The sequence below is a fragment of the Oncorhynchus masou genome, chromosome 18 (genome assembly GCF_036934945.1).
Source record: "Oncorhynchus masou masou isolate Uvic2021 chromosome 18, UVic_Omas_1.1, whole genome shotgun sequence".
Classification (NCBI taxonomy): Eukaryota; Metazoa; Chordata; class Actinopteri; order Salmoniformes; family Salmonidae; genus Oncorhynchus; species Oncorhynchus masou.
Window position 1 is genome coordinate 49,937,336 of NC_088229.1, and position 11,462 is coordinate 49,948,797.

At 39.8% G+C, this 11,462-nt stretch overlaps 1 protein-coding gene across 1 annotated transcript in view; it reads right to left on the reverse strand.

Annotated features, from left to right (window-relative positions):
• The window catches only part of LOC135504737 (proline-rich protein 12-like), a 50,162-nt gene extending 43,938 nt beyond the window's left edge, over positions 1-6,224 (reverse strand). The window contains 1 exon segment of the mRNA XM_064923558.1: positions 5,352-6,224. Coding sequence (XP_064779630.1) covers positions 5,352-5,428 — 77 coding nt within the window. The 5' untranslated portion in view covers positions 5,429-6,224.
• Between the last annotated feature and the right edge of the window lie 5,238 nt (positions 6,225-11,462).

The following is an 11,462-nucleotide window of genomic DNA, read 5'->3' on the forward strand; positions in this document are numbered from 1 at the left end:
AGAAAATTAATCACTAACCTTTGATGATCTTCATCAAATGACACTCATAGGACTTCATGTTACACAATATATGTGTTTTGTTCGATAAAGTGCATATTTATATCCAAAAGAAATCTCATTTTACATTGGCGTGTTATGTTCAATAGTTCCAAAACATGCGGTGATTTTGCAGAGAGCGACATCAATTCACAGAAATACTCATAATAAACATTGATAAAAGATACGACTATTATACATGGAACTTTAGATAAACTTCTCCTTAATGCAACCGCTGTGTCAGATTTCATTTTTTTTTTTACGGAAAAAGCACACCATGCAATAATCTGAGTACGGCGCTCAGAGCCCAAATCAGCCAAAGAAAGATCCGCCATGTTGTGTAGTCTACATTAGTCAGAAATAGCATTTTGATGATCTTCAGCAGAAGATTAAATTAACATAAATGTTCAATAATGTTCCAACCAGACAATTCCTTTGGCTGTAGAAAAGCAATGGAACGAGAGCTAACTCTCTCATGACCGCGCGTCATGAGCCCGTGGCACTCTGCCAGACCACTGACTCAAACAGCCCTTATGAGCCTCTCCTTTACAGTAGAAGCCTCAAACATGTTTCTAAAGACGGTTGACATCTAGTGGAAGCCTTAGGATGTGCAACACTAAAACTGGTTGAATGATGTCTCTGAGTATAACAGAACTCATATGGCAGGCAAAAACCTGAGAAAAAAATCCAAACAGGAAGTGTAGTTTTTGAACTCGGCCCCTATCGAATACACAGTGGGATATTGGTCATTTTGCACTTCCTAAGGCTTCCACTATATGTCAACCGTCTTTAGAACGTTGTTTCAGGCTTCTACTGTGAAGGGGGAGCGAATGAGAGCTGTTTGACTAAGGGGCCTGGGGGCAGCCTCGATCTCAGTCACGCGCATTTCACATGAGGTTGCGCTCGTTCCATTGCTTTTTAACAGACAATGGAATTCTCCGGTTGGAACATTATTGAAGATTTAGGTTAAAAACATCCTAAAGATTGATTATGTACTTAGTTCTATGACCTGTAATATAACTTTTTGAACTTTTCGTCCGACGTTCAGCCGGACCTGAACGCGCGTTTGGATTTGCTTACAAAACGCCCTAACAAAAGAAGCTATTTGGACATAAATGATGGACAATATTGAACAAAACAAACATTTATTGTGGGACTGCAATTCCTGGGAGTGCATTCTGATGAAGATCATCAAAGGTAAGTGAATATTTATAATGCTATTTCTGACTAATGTTGACTGCGCAATATGGCGGATATTTCTTTGGCTGGTTTGGGCTCTGAGCGGCGTACTCAGATTATGCTTTTTCCGTTAAGTTTTTTTGAAATCTGACACAGCGGTTGCATTAAGGAGAAGTGTATCTAAAGTTCCATGCATAAAACTTGAATTTTCATCAACATTTATAATGAGTATTTCTGTGAATAGATGTGGCTCTCTGCAAAATCACAGCATGTTTTGAACTACTGAACATAACACACCAATGTAAAATTAGACTTTTGGATACAAATATGCACTTTATCGAACAAAACATACATGTATTGTGTAATATGAAGTCCTATGAGTGTCATCTGATGAAGATCATCAAAGGTTAGTGATTAATTTTATCTATATTTCTGCTTTTTGTGACTCCTCTCTTTGGCTGGAAAAATGGCTGGGTTTTTCTGTGACTTGGTGGTGACCCAACAATCGTTTGTGGAGCTTTTGCTGTAAAGCATGTTTGAAATGGCTGGATTAACAGGAATATTATCTTTAAAATGGTGCCTAATACTTGTATGTTTGAGAAATTAGATTTTTTGAGATCTCTGTTGATTTGTATTTGGCGCCCTGCAATTTCATTGGCTGTTGGCGAGGGGGTTCCGCTAGCTGAACGGGGTTAAAAACCTTTGACAGCGATTACAACCTCGAGTCTTCTTGGGTATGACGCTACAAGCTTTGCACACCTGTATTTTGGGGAGTTTCTCACATTCTTCTTTGAGAATCCTCAAGCTCCGTCAGGTTGGATGGGGAGTGTCACTGCACAGCTATTTTGAGGTCTCACAAGAGATGTTCGATCGGGTTCAATTACAGGCTATAGCTGGGCCACTCAAGGACATTTAGAGACTTGTCCCGAAGCCACTCCTGTGTTGTCTTGGCTGTGTGCTTAGGGTCGTTATCCTGTTGGAAGGTGAACCTTCGCCCCAGTCTGAGGTCCTGAGCAGATGTTTATCAAGTATCTCTCTGTACTTTGCACCGTTAATCTTTCCCTCAATCCTGACTGGTCTCCCAGTCCCTGCCACTGAAAAACATCCCAACAGCATGATGCTGCCACCACCATGGTCATTTCGTGGCCTCTTCCTCGGTGTGCACTGTCGCTGTGTCCGTTTCCATCTTGTCCAGTTGTGCATGTAACATTTCACATAAACCCTTTTTCTTGTCTGCATCGAAGTAGCGGTCCTTGTACATAGCATCGAGCATGGTGGCGACACAAAGAGAGAATGCCACCGCATCGCTTGTTCACAGTCTATGTGGGCAGTTTTGTTGCCGGGGCAAACTGTTGTCAAGGACAACTGTTTCATTTGCCAATGTGGGTCAGTAAAAACATCCACCTCGTTGGGAAGGGGCCAGCTTCACTCCATAGAAACTAGTCAGCACTAACATCGCTAGTGAGAGGAACCAATTAAGTCCCTGACTAGCAACAGAGATGTATTGGCTGTCTAGATGTGTAAGGAGTTGACTGCACCTAGTAGGAGGGTATAAATATATGTGCTTGTGTAAAACTGTCTTTGTAGCTGTATGACCCAGTGGGTGAATAAACTTGGTTTGAGCTTTTTCTAGTTGTCCCTGAGTTTTTACTATTTTTGTTCAGAACAGCTCTAATATGCATGCATATGGGTGTTTTAAATTAACCTTCACCTTAGAAAGTGCTGTCCATTTCTTGTGTTAGGCTTTGAAACAACATCCATAACGACCATGTTTTCCACTCAGTTGCAACCTGTTGTTTAACTTCTTTCTTTAAATTAATCAATCACAGTGAGGTGAGTTTTAAAAACACATACTGTTTTGATGATAAGTGTTATATGTGATTTTTAATTGCATTTATGTCAGACTGGTTAGAAAGACAAGAGAGGCCTGAGTACCAGGCGAGTTGGGTGCTACTAATGTTTGTCCAGAGTGCATAAGAGGAGACTACCATGACTCAGCGGTCATGTAGAACTTTACTGCAGTCATGACTGACGGTAAATATGGTCAACGCAACAAGACCTCGTGATGACTATCAACTTTTCTGATCAATTTGATGTCCTTTTAAATGGACGTTTTTTGCTTTTCTTTAAAAAACAAGGAAGTGACCCCAAAATTTTGAACGGTAGTGTATATGGATGATTTATAAAATAAGGCACATTTAACAGTTAGGCTATTGATTATAGACCTAATTAAATTGTGGTTTCCTCTCTTCTCACTTTTCTTAGAAAATTAAGCAAAGGGCTGTTTTCTCATTGCCTAACTCTGCTGCTGCCACCTCCACCACATTGTTCTCAATACCAACATGCTGGTTAACTTTGCTATTATGCACAAAGCAACATGGTCTAGAAAAAGGCACCAATACAACAGTGCATTGATGTGTTTCAGAACTGTATATACTGTTTCAGAACTGTATATATATATATTTTTTTACCTTTATTTAAGTCAGTTAAAAACAAATTCTTATTTTCAATGATGACCTAGGAACAGTGGGTTAACTGCCTGTTCAGTGGGCAGAATGACAAATTTGTACCTTGTCAGCTCGGGGATTTGAACATGCAACCTTTCAGCTGCTAGTCCAACGCTCTAACCACTAGGCTACCCTGCCAACCAACATCTTATTGACCAAACAATTGACCAGTCCACTAAATGGGGTCAGCCCTAGTCATTAGGTTGCCTTGCTAGCAATCCAAATCATAGTAGAGATCCCTATGGATTATTATAATTTTTTGGTAATTTTTATTTAGGATGCCCATTAGATAACATTGTAACGGTAGCTCATCTTCCTGGGGTCCAACACCAATTAACAAGACATTACAAACAACTACAAATCAAGTCTTCACAAACATTCAACAAGTAGACAGTACAGACAATTAAAATACCTGACAGGAAACACATTTAACATTCAGTTGATGCTTTGTCCTTTTCCTGTTCCTGTCATATGGTCTATCAGATTGATGGCAATATGTTGAAAACACTGATAAGAGAAATGTAAATAAAGACTTAACTAACGTATTTTGGTCACTAGCAAGACTGGGTGTAATGCATTGTAATTTACACAATAACCTAAAGTTGTGGTGTTATTTAAGGAGTCAATGTGTTGACTCTCATTATCATACTTCATAGCATAAGAGTTGCCAACATTCGACCACTGGCACCTCGTGCTGTGACTCCCTAAAAGCAAGCTACGACCAGAAGTAACTTTTGATAGCAGATTAAAAGAGCATTTTCGCTAACCCTAGGAGAATTAGGAAAGGTTAAGGTTAGCGAAAATGCTCTTCTAATCTGCTATGAAAATGTCACTTCCGGTCATAACTGTGTCGAAGTGGTGTGTTTTTAGGTAATCTCCCTAATGGTAATTACTTGCCACTCAAAAATGTTAATTGTAAACTTTTGATACTTCACAGGCTGAGGGATCTCTTACTATGTGAAACATGGTATCATGCAATGTCACAGAAGAAAACTGGTTAGATACAAATTGGGCATCAAGCTATTCAAAATAAACGTCCCACACAAGTTAATATTTTTTTGTACACATTGCGCACGTACAGGACTTTTATTTTGATATGAGGTAATCATATAGGAAGTGACCCTACAACAGATCCACGTTTGGAATGTCTGTTTAATAATACGAGCAAATATATTTTCTCAGATTTCCCCGTCGTAATGACCAAATTCCCTGTCCACCGGCACAGTAAATTGAAATGGAATTGTATTAAATTTCTGCCTTCCCGTGGACTGTTTGGCGCAACCCAATATAATTGAAAGCAACGCTAGTGTATGTAAATACACCTGCGTTGCTAAGAGCAGCTAGTTCCAACCCATCCCATTTTGCTCCCGTTCCCTGTCTGTATACCTAAAACCACGCATCTTGTCTGTCAATCGCATTGTTAAGAGTTCTACTTGCTAGTCTTTCCACCCCGCTTGTTCCATTCCCTGCTGTTTATAATAGTAACAACATCGCGATGCTGCCAATAAGCAGGATACATTTCGACGTCAATGTACCAAATTAACGCCCAATCGATTACAAAAAAAAGCAACGATAATGTAATATATTAGCTAGTGTGTAAACATTATATGGACTAAATCAGAGGCTTACCTTGCTTTCGCGGATCTTTCGTAACTCCATCCTGCGCCCAAATCACCGAACCCTGTTCCCGGGTAATTTCTATCCATTTTGAATTTACGAGGTGTGTGACAAGGACGAAAGAAATTATGACAGAAGTGGGGTATCCGTCTTCCCGTGATCGACTTTAGACTATTTCCCCCTTGTCATAAACAAGTCCTTGGCCATGGAAAACAGCATATTGAAAGAGAAATGAAGGGGGGAAGAAATCTGGATGAAAAAAGGGGGGTCTGGGGGTGTACTCTAACCACCTCAAATCAGTCTGTCCTTTCCTACACTTTCTCCAAATATCATTTCCACAATTGCCAATTTGCAACGAAGTTATGCATGATCATGATAACACTTTTGTATTTGTCAATCATCGATAAGTTGCAGAGAAACATTTGATCAAACGCGTTCTTTCCTGCCGTGTCTCAACCCCTTTATTTTATCTACTGAACATATTCCGAGATTTATAAAAATTACCATCGATATCTCACGATTGTTGCAAAATGTATCAAACGATAAGATATCATATTATCGTGAATTTTTTTAGCATGCAAAATACCTTCCCACCCTAAAATTGTTGTGGGCTACATTAGCAGATGCTAGCTAGCCCTGTCGACGCATCTAAATAAAACGGAATTACTATTTATAAAGCCTGCTATGCTGCCTTCTCTTTTTACATTAGAAAATAGTGATAACGACGATATCGCGAGGTCTGGAAACCATAATCTAAATTCCGAAAATCAATGAAGACCGTAGAAGTAGGCCTCTTTTTTTAATATATTTTTTGTTATTTTCCTATGAAGACGCCATGTTTGAAGGCGGCTGGCTCGCTCTCTTTTCTCCCTCCCCTCACTCACATCTCTCAAGCACACGCGCAATCTGTTTTTTTCTGTCCTCCATTCACCGGTTCTGTTTCGGCCTAGCAAACCATATTGTTTCTGTTTTGTTCGTTACAAATGAACATATCATAATAAACAAAAAAAAAAAGCTCATAGATTTAAAATTGATACTTCCATTCAAACTCTACAATTTAATATGTGTATAGTCTAAAAATCCAGATACCTATTCACCCAGACTGTTGGGCAGATATTGTTCAAAGCCTTTGTTTTGTAGGTGAACAAATATGTTATTTCTCAAACTTAAAATGTATCATTTGTAGTCATTTTTTACCAGGCCTCATCTTTGTTGTACTTACAATTTTTATTTTATTTATTTTACCTTTATTTAACTAGGCATGTCAGTTAAGAACAAATTCTTATTTTCAATGACAGCCTCAGAACAGTGGGTTAACTGCCTTGTTCAGGGGCAGAATGACAGATTTTTACCTTGCCAGCTAAATGTTATGTCCAATTCCCCTACTAACCCTGTGAAAATAGATACTTATTTAATTAATTGAATAGCCTACATGTCAGATAGCCCTGGAAATCAAATGTATATATATATATATATATTACCATTTTAATATTGTACAACAGCTTCCTTGCATTTTGACATGAGACCAGCAGATGGTACTCTAAATTTGTTGGAACCCTTATGGTTGGAACAATGGGAGACATAGGGTGCGTTCATAAATTCACTCTGGCTATCTACTTCGATTTCAGAGCGCTCTCGCCAGACCACAGTATAACTGCTGAATTTAGGAATGCTCAACACCAGTTGAATATGGCCGGTGTCAGTAAACGTTGGCAAAATGCGTAATTATATTGTTTCCAAAAGCACAGTTACAGTCACCAACGCTCTGGATAACACGAAAACAGCCTAATCAGCTCTACTTGGTAGGGTGAGTAAAATGTTCAGAGTGAGGTGGACTCTTATTTGTATCTGAAAGTAGCTAGCCAATTAGCTTGGGTGCTTGGCTGTCGTTGTGAGGTCAGAACGCTCGAATCAACTCTCCTTTCTGCAAGAGCGTCGCGTGTGCGCGCTGAACGCGAAACGCTCTGAATTTACGAAACGATCATCTGACAACACTGAATTTATGAACTCCCAGAGCGCACTCTGGCACTCAAGATTTAATTTACAAACACTCATAAATGCCATGGGATATACCGTGCCCTAACAATGTTAGTAGTTGTCCACAAAGCGGCACCGCGGGCTGTCCAGCTCCGCCTATCCTTTCTTTGGATTGGATGGATATATCTAATTATTGTCATATTTTTTAATATCGATAAGGGTTGTTGACATCAACTGTCGGTATTTAATGGAGAGTGACGCTATGCTACTTGCTTCATTACACGAATAGCCATCTCGAGACAATGTTGATATAGTGTTTTTTCTCAAAGTTGCCGAGATGTCACGTGGCCTACTTATATCAGCATACTCGTAACAACTGTAACATTACGACACTTCTATTCGATCAAATAAACCTCACTCAGAAAATTAGCCATATGTTTTTGTTGGCCAAAATCAACACTCATTGACCTCCATACAAAAACTCCTTGCTTGGTGGGCAAAACAAAGAAAAACCGCCACCTGCTGGAGGGAGACATATTTTCCATCGAGTTGGGCCCCTCTTCCACTCTGATAATACCAAATAGTAAATAAATGTTATAAGTAGGAAATAAATAGCTACATTTCATTTTTGAATGTCTGTCCCACCCAACATGTTCAAATATAAGTTCCAAGAATACAGACACTGCTTTGGCTTTACCCTTTCCATTTCTGAAAGTAGTGCCCTTATTATGAAAAATACCCCAAAGCGGCAGCATTTTGGGTACACGAGCAAGAGGGAGTGGACGCACATTGTGGTTATGGAGCACAACAAGATTGTGTGACAAAAGCTAGCGAGGGATAATGAAATCAAGACTACAACAGTGATGACACAATCAACTCATTCTTCTCTCTGTGAATTCTCAAAACTAAATACAAAAGACATGTCTACAAAAATACCCTTCAAAGGGCTACTATTGACAATTATCTGTCAAAGTCAATGGATTGGGGAGCTTCACAGACAGTACTTTGAGATGAGGAAGAGGGTTTTGGTAGTGCAGGGTTGTGCTTAGACAGTACATGTATTGTGTATCAGAGCGATTGAGAAGTGCCATTTCTTAAATCTCCCATTCACAGCAATTCATACTGTGTAAGAACTGCTCCCCTAAGACTTTTCACACCTTCTTGAGCCCCCCAGCCCATTCACTTTGTTGACTGATCTTTTCTCTCAAAAGCAGCTCCCAAAGTTCCAAATTGTCCCGAAACAATACGCTAGCCTGTCCCATTCGGTTAACACCTTTACCAACAAAGGCATGCGGCCCTACATCCCTTCCACAAAAAGTATAAAACGCTAACACCACAATCATGTCTTTCCAGGAGACATGCAGTACCAGCAAATCTTCTGCAAGATAACCAAACAGTTGGTGGTTATGAAGCCCTACACCACTTTCGGCAGTCTTATCCAGCTGGCTGTTCATCACAGATAGTACAAGACCATTCGCCATAAGCACAAAGAATCTCAGCTTCCCCAGCCCACCATGCCAACACCATTGCCAGTGTACCAAAGCCAGATAAAGGACTATGGCTGTGTTTACACAGACAGCCCAATTCTGATATTTCACTAATTGGTCTTTTGACCAATCAGATCAGTTCTGAATAAGATCTGATGTGAAAAAATCTTGTGATTAAGACCAATTAGTGGAAAAAATATCATAATGGGGCTGCCTGTGTAAATACAGCCAGTGTAGCTCAGCATAAGACCATGTAGAACAAGGGTTTTGTAAATAAACTGAACCAGGTTATGAACCAGCTAATTATTAGAATCAGATGTGCTAGATTAGGGCTGGAGTGAAAACATACAGGACTGTAGCTCTCCAGGAACAGGGTTGGAGAGCCCTGATTTAGAACCTACATGAAATAGATTTTTTTTTTTAATATATATATATATATTATATGCACACACACACACACTACCGTTCAAAAGTTTGGGGTCACTTAAAAATGTCCTTGTTTTTGAAAGAAAATCACTTTCTTTTACCATTAATAACATCCAATTGATTAGAAAGACATTGTTAATGTTGTAAATGACTATTGTAGCTGGAAACGGCTTATTTTTTATGGAATATATACATAGGCGTACAGAGGCCCATTATCAGCAACTATCATTCCTGTGTTCCAATGGCACATTGTGTTAGCTAATCCAAGTTTATCATGTTAGTTAGCACTGCTGGAAATTTGTGCTTATCCTGGCCATTTTGAGCCTGTAATTGAACCCACAAATTCTTATGCTCCAGATACTCAACTAAAGAAGGCCAGTTTTATTGCTTCTTTAATCAGAACAGTTTTCAGCTGTGCTAACATAATTACAAAAGGGTTTTCCAATGATCAATTAGGCTTTTAAAATGATAAACTTGGATTAGCTAACACAACATGCCATTGGAACACAGGAGTGATGATTGCTGATAATGGGCATTTGTACCTTTGTACACCTGTGTAGATAATCCATTTAAAAAAAAATATGGCTGGGGCAGGTCGTCATTGTAAAATAAGAATTAATTCTTAACTGACTTGCCTAGTTAAATAAAGGTTAACTAAAAAAAAGATCTGGGGAAGGTTACCAAATAAATTCTGCGGCATTGAAGGTCCCAACAACACACTGGCCATCATTCTTCAATGGAAGAAGTTTGGAACCCCCAAGACTCTTCCTAGAGCTGGCCGCCCAGCCAAACTGAGCAATCGGGGGAGAAGGGCCTTGGTCAGGGAGGTGACCAAGAACCCGATGGTCACTCTGACTGAGTTCCAGAGTTTCTCTGTGGAGATGGGAGAACCTTCCAGAAGGACAACCATCCCTGCAGCACTCCACCAGTCAGGCCTTTATTGTAGAGTGGCCTGATCGAATCCACTGCTCAGTGAAAGGCACATGACAGCCTGCTTGGAGTTTATCAAAAGGCACCCAAAGTCTCTCAGACCATGAGAAAAAAAGATCCTCGGGTCTGATGAAACCAAGAATGAAGTCTTTGGCCTGAATGCCAAGTGTCACACCTGGAAGAAACCTGGCACCATTCCTACGATGAAGCATGGTGGTGGCAGCATCTTGCTGTGGGGATGTTTTTCAGCGGCAGGAACTGGGAGACTAGTCAGGATCAAGGGAAAGATGAACGGAGCAAAGTACAAAGAGATCCTTTATGAAAACTTGGTCTAAAGTGCTTAGGACTTTAGACTGGGGCAAAGGTTCACCTTCCAACAGGACAACGAACCTGAGCACACAGCCATGACAACGCAGGAGTGGCTTCGGTACAATGAATGTTCTTGAGTGGCCCAGCCAGAGCCCAGACTTTAACCCGACCTAAAATTTCTGGAGAGACTTGAAAATAACTGTGTAGCGACGCTCCCCATCCAACCTGAAAGGATCTGCAGAGAAGAATGGGATAAACTCCCCAAATACAGGTGTGCCAAGCTTGTAGCGTCATATTCAAGGCTGTAATCACTGCCATAGGTGCTTCAACAAAGTACTGAGTAAAAAGTCTCAATTCTTATGTAAATGTAATATTTTCAGTTTTTATTTTGAATACATTTGCTAAAATTTCCTAAAACCTGTTTTTTCTTTGTCTTTATTGGGTAGTGTGTAGATTGGAGGGGGGGATTTACTAAGGCTGTAACGCAAAAGTCAAGGGGTATGAATACTTTCTGAATGCACTGTATATCAATCTTAAATGTGTCTGCCTTGAGGGATTCACAGAATATATTTATATGCTGTACAAGGCTCTGTAGCATCAAACAGATGCTAGACATTCAGATATCCAAATAATGTTAATTTGTCAATCTAAAATACAGGGGTGTTTACACTATTTAATGCTAGTTCAAGACAACTGGGTGTTCAACAAAAATGTTATGGTAAAAGTAACATACAGAAAAATATAGCATGAACAGTGTCGTTCAGTGTGTCTGAGGTGTACACCCAAGTGTAGAGTACTGTAGCTACAGATTGTTACACCAGATGCGATTTACCCAAAGATTTTAGCTGACATCTTGTCTATTTCAAGTCTTCTCTCATTGATCAAGACAGGTGATGATAGAGAACTGTCTCGATCCGTGAGAGAAGACTTGGAATAGACAACATGGCGGCACACATATTGTTGAATTACTTCATGATGCAAAAACTGTTTTTAT